This window comes from Topomyia yanbarensis, chromosome 2 (assembly GCF_030247195.1).
Source record: "Topomyia yanbarensis strain Yona2022 chromosome 2, ASM3024719v1, whole genome shotgun sequence".
Lineage (NCBI taxonomy): Eukaryota > Metazoa > Arthropoda > Insecta > Diptera > Culicidae > Topomyia > Topomyia yanbarensis.
Genome location: NC_080671.1, coordinates 152,801,542 through 152,817,943, shown reverse-complemented (window position 1 = coordinate 152,817,943; position 16,402 = coordinate 152,801,542). Strand labels below are relative to the sequence as shown.

The window sequence follows — 16,402 nt, the reverse complement described above, 5'->3', positions numbered from 1 at the left end:
ATGTATATAGGTACAAAGTGTACTAAGAATGTAACATACATTTGCACAATTATATTGAATATAACCAACCATAGAATCATAGGTTGAAGAAATGAGAAAGGCACAATTGCACCACTAGGTTAATTAAAACTGTTTGTTTTTAAGGTTCAAGTTACCTTTTTTAAGCATATGTTAGAATTGAACGCTTGGTAGTGTGCGTAGGAAAATTTGTGTTCAGCTTTGCCACCGGATTATCCATATAAACCTTTTTAAAACTCTAAAAGAAGAATATCAGTCGATTTATTAGATCATCAGGATTCAATTCATGCAAAATACCTGCTGGAAAAACCATCGGCTTAGCTGGATGGTGCTTTTGAAAAAGTGGCTGTGGTTTTTTCATTGCGCAGTTGTGTTGCGTACCCCCGCTCGGCGTGGTAGTGTGACAAAAAATCACAGCCACTTTTTCAAAAGCACCATCCAGCTAAGCCGATGGTTTTTCCAGCAGGTATTTTGCATGAATTGAATCCTGATGATCTAATAAATCGACTGATATTCTTCTTTTAGAGTTTTGAAAAGGTTTAAATGAATAATTTGGTGGCAAAGCTGAACACAATTTTTCTTACGCATACTACCAAGCCTTGAGGTAACTTGAGCCTTAAATTGAAGTAGAATGCACGAATATTTATCGACAACAGATACTGTTAGTTTATTTTAATAACATATGAGTCATTCCATGTCAGATTCTTGCATTCTTTAGCTAGAAATATTTGACACGTATTTTTTGTTTTTGATGAATGTGATTTTTTTTTCGAGGAGAGTGTGATATTTTTTTTTGACATTGAAAATGTCTTACTGCACTATCTGGGGCAGGGTGTCATTCTAAAATCTAAAATCAAACGATGTCACGTTTTTGCGTCACTATTTTGAACGCTAATAACTTTCTTATTTATGAACGGATTTCCGTCTGGTTATCACTAAACAATTCGGAATTAACTGAAATTATGTTTTATTGCTATAGTGTTGTTGTATTTCAATAGTACAATATTGAAAAACAAGCAAAAATGAACAGATCTCGAAAACGTAAAAACTCTCATATATCAGTCAATCTATTCCCGGCAGCGCCGTCGAAAGGGAGCAGCTTAGTGATTCAAACGAACACGAAAAGTTATAAATAAATGTGCCGTGTGCCTGTTTGAATCAGTTGTTGCTCTTTTGCCAGCCAAATCACATCGTATCTATAGCGTCTCGTACGGCAGATTTGAGCACCCAGCACACTACGCTTCTATGAATGACGTCATCCTCGACTATTTAAAGAATATCATTTCTCGAGCGACATTTTCCCGTCGATCGTCGGGCCGTAAAGAACAGCAGTAGCAATCATGCATGTTGATAATGCGCTGCGTAGAGTGCTGCATTTGATCAATGCTACCGCTGGGAGTGATCCGATGTAAAAAGCGCGCAGCTGGAAGAGTTGCCAAACCTCAGTTGATGCCGACTAATTGTTCCATTCTGCATGTTATTGTTAAATTAAAAACCCTTTTAAGGGCTATGACAAACAATCAAGAACAAATTTGAATATTTCCAATCATTGACAGCGATAATTCAATTGCGCAGTTTATATTCGTTATTTGTTGCTTGCACACGCGCAAGCAATCTGAAATTTGCAACAATCTGTTATTTGTTTAAATTTATCCTTCCGAAACAATACAAAAATGGGCAGCTACTTAAAGTACATTTCGAGGCTGAAATTGGTGAAAACTTGTGATTTATTAAAAAATAATCTTTCGGAAACATAATCGAAAATTCTGCAATGTTTCAGAAAATTGGAGAATGTAGCAACACTGCCAACTAGCGAAAGCCGTACCAAAAAGAATCCGCAAATTTTTGTTCGTTATTCTGCATGAAGGCAGTCCTTCCATCAACAATGCGAACGTGATAAAAGCCGATGTCACGTTTCAAACTATCAGTATTTCAAATTATCTGTTGAAGGGGAAGGTTGTTTGTTTCTTTCCAATTTTAATTATTTATCCGATGTAAGTAGCGCGTGGCTGGAAGAGACGGCAAACCGTTATTGCGGCTGACTGTTGGTTCCATTTCGCATGTTATTTTTGTAAATTAAAAGCCCTTTTCAGGGCTATAACCAACAATGAAGAACAAGTTTGAAAAATTCTTGACGATGACAATGATAACCTAATTCCGCCGTTTATATTCGTTACTTGTTGCTTGCGCGTACATTGACAATCTGAAATTTACAATAATCTGTGATTTGTTTAAAATTATCCTTCCGAAACAATACAAAAATGTACAGTTATTTAAAAGTATATTGTCATGCTGAAATTGGCGAAAATCAAACCAAATCCAAAAGTCTACAATATTATAGAAATCGGAGGATGTGAAAAATCCGCAAATATTTTTTCGTTATTCTCGTGAAGGTAGTACTGCCATCATCAGTGCGAATGAGATAAAAGCCGATGTCACGTTCCAAGCTATCAGTATTTCATATTAGATTCTGAAGGGAAAGGTTGTTTCTTTTTATTTCGAAATATTTATCTGATGTAAGTAGCGTGAGAAGGCAGACCTTATTTTGCAGCTGACTAATTGTTCCATTCTGCATGTGATTTTTGTTAAACAAAAAGCCCTTAGTTAGTTTAGTACTTTTCATTCCATAGCACGCGTGTTTGTGGATTCCACAAATAGTCCTTTTCAGGATTCCACCAATGGACTCCAAATATAGAACATTTCAGAGTTAATGTTAATTATACTACCGAATATATAAAGATACATATGTTAAACTTTCTTTGTTTACGAATAGTTTGAGTTATGACCAGTTAATTTTCTTCATGCTTGCAAACATTTAATTTGATAGCAGGTATTTAAAGATAGATATAAGGTTTTGTTTGTGAGCATCATTAATTGATGTTCCCATTTCATGGATTTGAATAAAACTTTTTTAAAACTTGAATTTATCACACTATAGGTTATCGATTTTAATTTAAAAATTCAACAATTATCTCTAGTGAAGAATAGCATGCCTGTGTGTAATTCTCAAACAGTCTATGGCATTAAGGGGTTTTAATTTGGCCACGGATAATATTTATTGCTTATAAAACTGGCTGCATTTTTAATGTCATCGTGGTCGTGTCTTGTACACAACCCTTAAATTTTTTAACAAAACAAAAATTTACAAAAAATAATTTTTTGTAATATAACTCATGAAATTTGCAATTATTTGAAACAAATTGATTTTTTTTTAAAGTTGGACCAAACTTTTTTTACATATATTTTTCTTAAAATATTTTGAATTGTATTAGAAAAATTGCATAAAAATTTGGGAGCGGATATCAAAATACCTTGCGAGATATTACAATTAGAAACTTAAAACAAGGCAATTCTACACTAAACGCCTAGTGAAAACCTGTTATAATTGAAATATTTCGTCAAATACTTCCAGCTGCATTCTGAATTTTCAAATAATCTTCTTAATATACTTATGCTATCAAAAAAAATTTTTGGCCCACTTAAAAAAATTTACTTCTAACACTTGGATACCACCAAAAAAGTCTTGAATTTGTGAATGTGAGTCCTTCCACGTTAGATTTACAAGTACAATTTTAATTCGCTCCGAGTTTTTTGCATTCTTTAGCTAAAAGTTATTGACACGAATTTTAGGCTTTGGCTGAATTTGATATGTTTTTCAAGTTACGAGTTTTGGAACTTTATAAAATATTTAATTAAATTTCATAAATTTAATAAAATTGAACATTTTTCAATCCTCGATAACTTAGAAACTATTAGATAAGTGGAAAAAAGAATTAAATACTAAAAGTTGCGTTTTCGCATGATCTCATCGGATTTTTTTTAATAGGGTTACTGCTCCCTAATTCATCTTAGCACCTCTATTCATCTCACCCATTTGGACACGTTAGTTAGAGCAGTATCTGCTATCTCTATTCAACGCATTAGCTCAAATGGTAGGATGAATAAGGGTACGTTGTACTCGACTTTTCGCTTCGCTCAAACGGGAGCATTGTACATTTTCCAGGCAAACATTTTAACTGTACTGCTTCTTAGGAACGTAGCAAAGGTGATGATACCTATTTAAGCGCAATCCAGTCATTCTAAATCAAGTTATCAACTAAATAGTGTGACATACTGACTAATGAGATGAATAAGGGCACGTCTACCCTATTTGTTTTTGATATGTAATTTATGTATTCTGCAAATGTTAGAAGCAAATAATTTTTTAGGGCCACGTCAATGAAATTTTTTTTTAGCCTTTTCAAATAATTTATAATTATATCGAGAAGATTGTGTGAAAATTTCAGAATCAAGCTCAAAGTATTTTACGAGATATTTCAATTATAACAGGCCTATCACTGGGCGTTTAGTGTAAAATTACCTTGTTTTAAGTTTACAATTGCAAAATATGTGTCGATTTTGTTGGCTATTTTCGGCAAATTTGAGACTAAGAGAAACGAAAGCAATGAAATTGAAAGACGGATAGGTATTCTAGAGCGAATCAGTTATAAACTTAGAACGGAAAACTAGAACTAGGCAGGCTCATATGGGCATGATTGAAAGGAAATGTGAAGAATTTTTTGCCTTCTGCAGAGTAGGAGTTGGGCGTTGCACCCAAGTCTACCGCATGGGCTATGGTAGAACATAACTCATCATCATGTTTTACCGCCGACGCCCATATGAGCCTGCCTAGTTCTAGTTTTCCGTTCTAAGTTTATAACTGATTCGCTCTAGAATACCTATCCGTCTTTCAATTTCATTGCTTTCGTTTCTCTTAGTCTCAAATTTGCCGAAAATAGCCAACAAAATCGACACAGTAGAACCTTGCGGCAATTAAAATTGCAATATATTTTGATATCCACTCCTAAATTTTTATACAATCTTTTTAACATGATTCTTAATATTTTAAGAAAAGAATATGCAAAAAAAATTGGTCCAACTTTAAAAAAATCAATTTGTTTCAAATAATTGTAAATTTAATAAGTTATATACAAAAAATAATTTTTTGTAAATTTTTTTTCGGTAAGCTCATTTGAAAACGCAACTTTTTTCATTTAATTTTTTTTCCATATAACGAATCGTTTTCGAGTTATCAATGATTGAAAAATTTTCAATTTATCAAACTTCAAATGTTCAAAAACTAATAACATGAAAAAATGTCATATTCAGCAAAAACAAAAAATACCTGTCAATTATTTCTAGTTAAAGAATGCAAGAAAATTTTTTGTAAGGAATAAAAATTTTGGTTGTAAATCTGACGTGGAATGACCCATATGGGTCACAATTTATCTTTTCTTTTATCGAAAACATTCTGCTTGGCTCAAGGTGTTGAATACGTACTGCGATGCGCAGGTGATGAAGCTGAATACAGGTCAATTCCGTAAGCTTAAGAGTTTTTTACACCTTTGGTCGCATAGCAAAAAAAATTAATTCCTCTTTAAAGTAAAACTGAAATGATTAAAATTTCCATTTGATACATTCCGTTGAAACCATTTTGCAAATTGTTGCCTCAAAATCAAAACTACCGGAAAATAACTCAGGGCCAGATGCCGGTGTGTGTGTGTCTAAAATAAAGTTTAGACATCCATCTTTACCACACGAATTATTGTTATTAAGATGACGTAAAAACCTTTGGATTTAAAAAATAGCTTATTTAAACTATAGAACTCATTCAAACTTGTGATATTTGTGCAAAGGTTTTTCCAACCAATTCATTTATAAGATTGAAGAGCCTTTCTGTACGCTTTTGGAGCCGACTTAAGTTCCTCCGACTCGTATCTGCGTCTGCGATTTTAAGCTACTGCACACAACTTGTTGAGTCTAGCAAGTTCGGTATTCCATGGAGAGTTTATTCTAGGAACAATAGTCATTCGAAGCTGACAACTTACACTGCTACTACGAGTGCTTGTTTTATTAATGACCTCATCCAGGCCATTTTATTAGAAAATATTCATAAAATCTAATCGTAGCCCTTTTCGTAGAAGCTCAGTTTTAAATAAATAAAGTTTTTGTTTTTATGATTCGAGCTCGTTCGGAGCGAGCCCGTTTGCCAACCCATGAGTAGTACTTAACGATCAGAGTGTTATATCTAACACCTCTTCCCTGCAAGATCGTGTGAATTTTTGAAAATTGCTCCTGATCGACCATAAATAGATTCGTGACGCTTAAGTATTCCATCAATTCAGAGCTTATCTATTTGATATCTGAGCGGTCCCAAATAATGTGATTTACAACACTGCCCATTGTAAGTGGAAGCCCATTTCTTCCACAGTATGATACAACCCATTTGACATTATCAGATGGTGATGATTTATTATCCAACTATCGCGAGTTGTGAGGTCGGATATAAGACATGACAACAGCACTGTCCCAAATTATTTGTGAGGCCTTTTTCGTTGTTAGCTTCGAAGACGGGGCTAAGTAGCTTTCTAACATGGAAGTTACATTTATGGAAATACGGCTTTAGAACCAAAGCTATTTTCTTCCCTTCACAAGGTGGGATTGATTCATAGTTGCTTCGATGTAAATAACACGGTTTTCTTTTTCTGTTTTCTTATAATTGTTGCTGTTCAATATTAGTAAAAGTTTCTCTTACTACGATACCATTATGCGTGCAATTCCAACCATCTACAACCCTTCGGAAGTCGCGCAAATGGCCCACTGAACGAGAAGCCGCTGGTGTGCTAAGACGATTTTGCTAGATTTTCAGAGCAGCCTGCACTCAGTGCACTAGCGCGACTTCCGGAAGGATAAGAATCGTACCTGACACGAGGAAAAAAAGACACAAATAAGACGGGCTAGACAGAACACACAAAAAATTCGCTGCGTGATAGAAAATTATACGATTTCGCTTTACTCAAATATAAGCAATGCGCCCATTATTGGGTATCCGGAGTTCAAGCTACTTATTTGACCAATCGTAGGAATACAACAAATGATAAATTTTCCAATTTCTGTATAGCCGGCAGCCCAGAGCAATTCTTACATGATAACGCTATTGGCACCATTACTAACAAATCTCCCCTTTCCGTGATACATGTAGAGATGCAGAGGATTCCTCGGTCTGAAGTAGCATCATGTATCGGACTAACATTCATTCCATCCCCAGAAGATCTGCATTCGGACGTGATCAGCATGCAGGAATTAATATAGGTTACACAATGTGGTTCATCGTGTTATTTCCAAGTATGTTGTTCCAATGAACATTTTGTAATCTCAATTGGTTCTGGTCAATAACGGAGTAGCAACCACGGACGATATCTTATGCTTATGCTGTACGAAAATGCTTCGTTGCAGAAAACAATGAATAAATTCGGGCATTGTATGATCATTTTCGTTCTATTTACGAATTTATTTTATCAGTGTATATTAAAACAGAACTGAAACAACTCTTTCAATATGGTTAGAAGTGTGGCATGCAACGATAATGTTGTGATTTTACTCTATTAAATTTTATAGTACAACATTTGAGCGCCGTTTGAATTATATTAGAATATAAAAATCAGAAATAAACTTCAAGCGTAAAAATCGGACAGAGATCCTTCAGTATAAAAATCGCTTAAAAGTTCTCACCCGTTAAACTCGGCAAAGTTGAACCTCAAGTATAAAAACCGGTTAAAAACAAATAAATCGTATGCAGGAGCATCCGTATATCGTGATGTTCAAGATTAAAAGTCGGCTAAAAAAAACTACTTTGTAACAATCGGATATATGCTTTTCTGGTTTTATATTGAAGTTTCTGCTATCCGACTCTTACGAAGGAGAGTCCCAGTCCATTTTTTATGCTTGAAATTTATATCCGGTTTTTATATTCTAACACATTTGAAACGGGTTTTACAAAGTATGATCTATCCTTGCGAATTTTATTTTCAGTCGCTCATTCGATAAATTGATAATAATTTACGAAAAACAATTAGTTTTCCTGGAAGTTGAGGGAAGTAAGTAAATAAATCATAAATTAGTCATGAAATTTGCGTTTAAATTTCGTTTCATCAGAATCCGACACTAACTTAGTGAAAGGACTAAGCTAGCGACGGATTGACGCTAGCGAAAGCATTATCTGTTTCTGAGCAACCCTCAATCCCCTTGTAAATCATTCCAAAGAACCGGGAAAATTTAATTTTTCCGTGGAATTGTTCGCGGGATGTAAACCCCGTATGTATGTAACTGTGCTTCGAATCGCGATAAAAATGGGATACTGGCCAGAAAACACAGTCGGCATCTGTACCTCTAGAAATCCATAATAGCCATCAGTATTCATATTACGTTTTGGCACTGCACTCACGCAGCTCATCTCAATCCAATTGCACAGTTGGAATGCAGCCAACGTTTCACGATTTCCAACGAATACTCTTACAGGAAAATGTCTGATCAGAAACTCACGTAATCGAAAACGGCTCTGGGTGACCTCATTCGTATCCGGGATTGATTGTTATCGAAGTTGATTTATGCACTACCTTCAATGGCATTCGTGGCGCGCGCGCGAGAAGGAGGCGTGCAGAAAGTAAACTTTATTGCTTTATGGCAATGGGTGGTCGGTAAAAATGTCGTGGGATGCTGCCGTTTCCTATGCATCGTTCAATGAGCCAACAGTTGGAGGGCGGAAATTAATTGGCAAAGTTCAACCTGAATATTCAGTGGTCGAGATAGCTAGAACGCACTGGCGAGGAATTTGAATTGCAGAATACTTAGCTCGAACATGCTGCCTTTTAGAAATTAATTTTTACGTAGCAACTCGTTTTCATTGTTATGGAGTTGTACAACGAGTTTGGTCTTAACGTTAACGTCTATAATTCCGATGTTGCAATACTCATAAAACATTTTCTTAATTCCGAATAATGATGCTTCCCAATCCGCTTTCTGCATAATTATTATATACTGTTCGTGTAGAAAAACTTTTCGTTGCAATATAAGTAATTTTGTCTCTATCTATATCCGTTCCGAATTCAGCGTCAGGAACAAGAACACATCTGTCACGCCGAATGGAAACACGAAGAACAACTTTCCGCCCATTACAATTTCCGAAACAGGCATGGCCGAACGGCGGCGGAAAAAAAAAATTCAACTCTGAAGCTCATCCAATGCTGCTTTAATTTCGACTGTACACTATTTCCTTTTTCTTTCCCCTTCGCAGGCGAACATCCGGCTGCCATCCAGGGTGCGCATTTGCTGCGAAGTAATCGTATCCTTGCCGCTGGCTGCTGCCTGGCGCTGTTCCTCCTGTCCATCCTAGGCGACCGCTGGCCAGCTGTCAGATAAAACTGGCCATAAATCAGCACCCGGCTCGACGCTCGGACCGGGACCACCGCGGCGTAAGGGGAACCCACCCTCTGCTCCCCAACACGGATGACATCAATGGTACAGTTCCGGCAAACTCCGGTAAAGTAGTGGAGGAAATAATAATAAGTTACAGCAGAAAGCAAAAAGCAAAAAAAATGGAAATAATTGGACGAACGAACATCCCTCGTGGATCACTAGATCATTTTTTTTTTCATCGGGAATTCAAGATAAAAGGATAGTTTTTCTCGTCTCGTGTGAGTATGCTTGGAACATAGTGGAAATGCTAGTCTGGAGGCTAGCAAAGGGGAACAAATAACTAACATTTCCAGTTTCGAAAAAGATCACTAGCACTGCATAAATAGCTGACGGGACACTAGGTTGGGAAATGCATCGCAGAAAATTGGAGTGTGGAGTGTACGACAGACGGGTACTGCTTAGTATCATATGATGTTAATTCAGCACTCGAATAAGAATGGTATTGAAACTACTAGTGGGCGAAGTAACAGACATCTCATATCAGAAAATTTCTTATAGGTCGCTGTTATTTATTATATTAATTTGAATAGTATCATATTGAGGGCCACTTATGCAGTGTATTTTTGCATTTTCTAAATAGGCTGGGAAGAGAATTTTCAGTACCAGAATGATGGAAAAAGATGTTCTACACACTTTTTAAGTGGAAAATAGTTGTTTTTATTTCGCATCACTCCACTCGGTCATGCATCTTTTTTGTGCAGGTATTTTGAGTGCACGTCTATCCTTTCTACTAATTTGTATACACAGGCATACATTCTGGAACAATGCTTCCGACTGTAATATTTGTTTGGGGCTCTCACTCTAGTCATTTGCGATTTCCGGTGGTTAGAAGACCGAGTTTGTTTTCCTAGCCAGCAAAACTGCTCAGAGTACAAAGCTTACAATTTAACAACAGTTTTGCTAGATCATGTTTGACCAGCTGAAGTTGGTCGAACGTTGTCTGAGTTGGTCTAAGCATACAGACAAAGTGGACCGACTGAAGTAATTTCTGTCGTGAATTTGCAATCGAGAGTTTTGATGTAGTACTGAAACAGAGCGGTGAGATCAGCAGCATCCGTTATATATGTTCGGTACGAAACGGCTTAAATGGTACAGTTTCATAAGGACTTAAGGACAGAGTAATAACATTGATTGATGCTCGTCGTATAATAACGTTAAATTTTTTGAATCAACCTAAATCTGGTTTAATGTGTATTGTTAAATGTATTAGGTTACTTTATGCTGAAGTTAGGTTACTGAAAGAACGCTCTAAAAATGGTGGAAATTATTCAATGGTGAAATAGATTCATTTTAAGATTTAATTCACCATTAGATTAAGGAAGGTTATTTGTATGTTCATTAAGATTATGTTATTCCGCAAGCTTTACCCAAAACTATCTTTATTCTTGAAGTAAACTAGCACAGTCATTTATTTTAGTTAACTCTGGGATAATATATAGCGGCATCATTGGAGGATCTTTCCAGGATATTCGATATTGAGTATATTGTTCAAAACTTCAATCAATTTGTTTTTATAGTATGCTGTCTAAAACTTCATAGTCTAATACACTTTTCATCATACAGTAAAGACTCGTTTTATTGGCCCCTTTGTGTATTTTGAATCTGGACATATATTTTCCTTTCTTTTCAATTAACTTAAGCCGTTAAACATTCTTCTTTAGACGTAGCCTCTACTCTTTTTTGTTTATTTTGAATATATTTTCCTTAAAAGCATCTTCCAGTGTAAAATTTAAAAAATAATGTTGCATTATTTTTTGCATATTTTGCTTCTTTGCGATAAACAATGAGCCCACTAAAGCGTTTACTCGAATTTGACATGATTCGACTGCTGAAACCCTTCAAACGGATTTTCATGCGGGGCCGATAAAATCGGGAACTGATAAAAAACACTGTATAACGGGTACAGGTTTTCCTGACTTTAGTCTTAGACTTTAGTCTGATAGACTCTGTAAGTTAGATGCAGCAATCCAACTATGCAGCTGTTGGAATTTCATCTGATTTCAGATATCGGATTTCGGATTCCAGATTTCAGATTCCAGATATTGGAACCTGAAATTAGGACACTGATCCCGATATAGATTCCGGAAAAACTAAACTAAACTAAAATGTTCTGAGAGCTAATTTAAAAGTTTTAGCAGGTAATGTGATTTTCCTTCATATTTTCCCATAGTTGGCAGCATTGGAAAACTTTCAATCGAAGTTGTCCAAATGATATGAAATTTGGCATCTGAGCTTACTTTTATATTTGGCACAATATGCCTTTGAGAATCCAAAATTAGTTGTTTTATGGCAATGACCTAATGGATCTCCCACACTGGTATGCATATCGCAATGTATGCGGCGGATACTCAACTTAACATTCCTGATGTAATGATCGACTGTCTGTTTCGAAGCAGAAAAGACCTTGCTCTGATAGGCCTAAAACTATTGGCTTCTTTATAGATTGAGCGCCTACCTTTAGGAACACTGGCGGCTCCAGGGAGGGGCACGGTAGGTAGTGCCCCCCCCCTATTCGACCAGAAGCTGTTTTGGTAAAAAGATGTTTGTATTTCCCTACTTCAATATGCCAAATATTTTAGAAACGATGAGTTTATTTTTTTAATGTTACCACTTCATTTAACCAAGTGTAAGCAAATTCATTAAATTTGGTAACAAATGCAATTTCGATTTTTTTAGCAATAAGTAAAGTATTGACTCTATTAGGGATTGTGCTACCGGTAGTACCAGTATCGAAAATCCGGGGAATACCGACTCATTTTGGGTACAGTGATGCCGCTCAATATTGCCCATCTACAGGATATATAAAAACACTAATCGTGACATTAAAGGTGTCATTCGTCTCCGATCCCTCAATCCACGCTGGATAGTGTTTGTAGACAGGGAATTCAGAAGTGTCGCAGTTTTATTGTACACATTGGGACGAGCGAAAATTTGAAAGGAGGGGGTGCTCACGCACGATTAATTTAATGACTGCTTTGCCCTTGAGGAACTGTGATAATTTGAACGGAGAGAGAATTGTTTGTTCAGTTATGTATGCTGTCAGACTCTCTATACATGCCTTTGTAGAGTGTAGTTAAAATCTCGAACTTACAAACTGGAAACTAGCTTTTCCGCACAGTTTTATCCTGATCAAACCTTTCAATATTGGTGCCCATTTCAAAATATCGACCAGCAATATGGGGTTACAGGTTTAATGGGTCGAAAATAATTACAACGATCTTGTTTAAAATTTTCAAGTATTTACAATGAATGGGAAAAAATGTTACATAAACGAAGTTCTGATTTGTTCCCATCAGTCGCTATGTACCGACATAATTAGTTTGTGGCGTGACGCTGGTTTCGATTTGCTAAAATTTCTCTACAAAAGAACGAACACTGATTTAGTACATAACACTAGTTTACAAATTTTGGGGTGATTGCATGAAGTTAAGAAAAAAGGTGTTTTCTAAGTCAATATTGGGTCGTTGAACACGAAAATCATATTCATTTTTTTTTTTTTCAAAGAACCGTTTTGAGATTTTTTGAAAAACGAGCTTTTGAGCACTTTTTGCAGTTATTGGTTAATATCTCAGGAACAAATCTTCCGATTAACACAATCAACTCACCATTCGAAAGGTATTGATGTGTTCATTCCAAAAGTGCATAACATGTTTGGATTAAATATCAATAATATAGGGTTAAGAGCAACAAAAATCAAAAAAGGAATTTTTGGTAAAATTATTCATTTTTAGTTGATTTGTCATAAAAAAATATTTTGGCAAAAAAAATCTTTTGAAATCTTATGTGACAGACAAACTTCTCACGTGAATTTTAAGCCTAAGATCACGAAAATCCGATAAAAAATGGTGATGTTATTAAGCACCGAGTGAAAATTGTTTTGTTTTTCACATATCTCTTTTGGTCTTAAATAAGATCACACTAGTTTACATGAAAAATGAAGTTGTATGATAAAGTGTTTTCTAGATTAATTTTGGGTCGCTGAACACGAAAATAATACTCAATTTCTCTTTCAAAGAAGTTCGAGTTTGAAAAAAAATCTTTTGCTTCATTTTTGGTTTTGCTCTGTTTTTTATTACAGAAAAATGATTTTTCATATTTTCAGAATCTTATATGACAGATTTTAACAATTTTAAGGTAATCGCGATAAGCTAAAAAGAAAGTTGTTTTCTAAGTTAATTTTGGATCGTTGAATACGAAAACAAAGTCCACTTTTTTTAAAGAAGCATTTTAAAAAAAAGTCTAATGTTCGACCGTTTTTTAAAAGAATGCATATTTCTAGTTAATTTTTTATAATAGATCAAGGACAGAAGAATTTTTTTAAAAATCTAATGAGATAAATAATCTTTTTACATAAATTTTAAGCCAATGGTCACACAAATATGATGAAAAATGTAAATGGTATGAAGCACTGAGTGAAAACTGTAACTTTTTATTTTTTGCACAATCATATTTTCGGCTGAAATAATCTTCTATACTTGATAGTTATTGTTTGTGTTGGCTACTGTCTTCTCGAGCTTGCATCCATCCATCCTGCGCCATTTGAATGGTTTTGGATATTTCATTTTACAACTAAGTTCTCTTTTTAAAATGTGGGAAATTGGGAATATTCGTTGGAAAAGATTTTTGTCTGTGGTGAGTAAATATTTAACGAATTAAAGGAATTTTCGCTTTCTGCTTCAACAGGGTTCGCAGCCTATTCTCAGTTCACAGAACATTACGTGGCTAGTGCTACAATCCCACTGAGTCCCGATAGGGACTCGAATATTTGATGACTGGCTTATGAGACCAGTGCTACACGCCCTAAACCGTCGCACCAGGGCCGGGACTCCTAAAATCATAAAATTTCCATTTCGCTCAATGTGCCATAGCATCAATATTTTTCATCCGATGTTAGTGATATTAGACTTAAAATTAACGTAAACATATTATCTGTCATCTTAGATTCTAAAAGGTCTGAAAAAAGATTTGTTCTTCTGTAAAAAAAGCAATTAAAAATGAGTAACTTTTAAAAATGGTAAAAAATGCACTTTTTTAAACTTTGGACGCTTGCAGCACTACAAATTTTACATATGATCGACACATATTATATGTTTTTGGAAAGGGTATCTCGGCACCTTTCAACTTGAATATTGACTATATTATATGGATGATTTTGACACGAAATACTGAACTACAAAAAGTGCTCAAAAATGAGTTTTTTGAGCAAATCACAAAATCGCTTCTTTGAGCAAAAAAATGAATATTGTTTTCGTGTTTAGCGACCCAAAATTAGTCTAAAAAATACTTTTTTTTTAAGCTTAATTTTTCTTGTAAACTAGTGTAATTTTACGCGCGATTCCTACGAATTGTCGCGAATGGCGAGTGGAGGAAGCCTGGAATTTCAAAAAAGAGAATCAGGAAAACCGTTCTTTAACATAAGGTTTCTGTACAGTGAATTGTGAAATCTGATCCAAAGAATCATGGATTTGAAAGTTCTATTCCACTATGAAGTTCTTCATGATTAAAATAAATATTTAACCCCTTCATACCCATGTTGTTTATAAACAACAACGTTTTTACACGTCCATGACCATTGATCCAGGCAAGAATTTCTCACTAAAACAAGTAAGACTAATTGTGACTGTCATCTTTCATTTAAGCTGGAAAAACGTAAAACTGAAAGTATTGCAATTAGTGTGATTGGATTCCTATGAAGTAGTGCTTCCAGGAACAGTATAAGTCAACAGTGAAAAGTGGAATTTTGATACATATTCGTTAAGTTGTCAACAGTTTTTACGGCATTTATTTAGCAAGGGACTGGAAGGTGAAGTATAATTTTCAATATTTAGAGCCATAGTAGGGGAGAGAGGGTAACAGTGGATCAGCAGGAACTATGAAACATTCGCAATAAAATCACAATGCATGATCGGAATCGTCTAATTCCCTCATATTTCACAATTTCTAATTCTTTACACGTGTTGCTATATTTTGGAAGAGATCTGATAACTCTATCTCTTTTAATGGATATTTGTTTGTTTTGTGATAGCCAGAGTAAATTTGCAATGATAAACATTATTCCATCTTTATGAATTACCATTCATTGAATAAATGTTTAGTCTATTACTATTTATAGCAAATTTTATGCTCAACATTTGCCGCGAACAAAGTTTTTTGGTAACTACTCATGGTTCTGTGTGATTTCACAATTTTCATGAATAGACCCATTGGGTAACTGTGAAACGATGGCGTATGGGGAACAGTGATTTTTGTTTGTTTTTGTGGTCTGTCTCAAAATGTCAATGGGTTCCGATTTTCCACACTAAATACTACTCATATAGTGCAAAATTAGTAAATTTGGCCAAATTTTGTAGAAATTGTCTCTTATTTCAGGATTGCAGCTAATATGCATATATGGTGGTTCGATGTTACGCGATGATATAGTGGATTTTTTCGTAAACAAACGATTTTCGCCTCAATATAACTTTAATTCAAAGCGTTAGGATCATTCTTCGTCAAAACAAAAGAATAAAATTTATAAGTAGAATATTTCACTATAGATGACATCGTGTTTCATAGTTCCTACCCATGGGGCACACTGATACATTTTACCACCAACTGTTTATTATCCAAAAACGCTTTTAATCCACCTAACAGTGTGATGAGACATTTCTTATAACTCTTATCACTCTCTTCGGATATTATATCGTTTGAGAACATTTAGAACTTGATGCTTTGCGATGTTTTTGATAACACATACTACATGGGATTGTGGCAGGACACAGAGAATCGCTCAAATCAGCATAGGACAACATCAGTGCTAGAAATCTCAAACCAAATCAATGGGAAAGCGAAAAAGTGGCCCACAAAATAGACATATAAACGAATTATTGCTAATGCTCTGTTAATAAAATATCTAAATTCCTCAATCAATGCATTGTGGTGGGAAAACTGAATTTTCCTAAAGGGGTTATGTATATTGTACTGAGCCAAAAAATCGAATTTTTTTTGAATCGGAATGAAGTTTATACTTTACTCAAATTTTCAACGCGACTGAGACCTAAATATCAACGCTTTTTCTGGAAAAAAGCGATACTAGCAGTGACACCATTCA

At 35.1% G+C, this 16,402-nt stretch overlaps 1 protein-coding gene across 1 annotated transcript in view; it reads left to right on the top strand.

Annotated features, from left to right (window-relative positions):
* LOC131681786 (SPEG neighbor protein-like) overlaps window positions 1–15,396 on the top strand; it is a 386,072-nt gene extending 370,676 nt beyond the window's left edge. Inside the window, exon 8 of the mRNA XM_058962819.1 lies at window positions 9,131–15,396. Coding sequence (XP_058818802.1) covers window positions 9,131–9,255 — 125 coding nt within the window. The 3' untranslated portion in view covers window positions 9,256–15,396. The remainder of the gene's footprint in view (window positions 1–9,130) is intronic.
* Window positions 15,397–16,402: the final 1,006 nt, after the last annotated feature.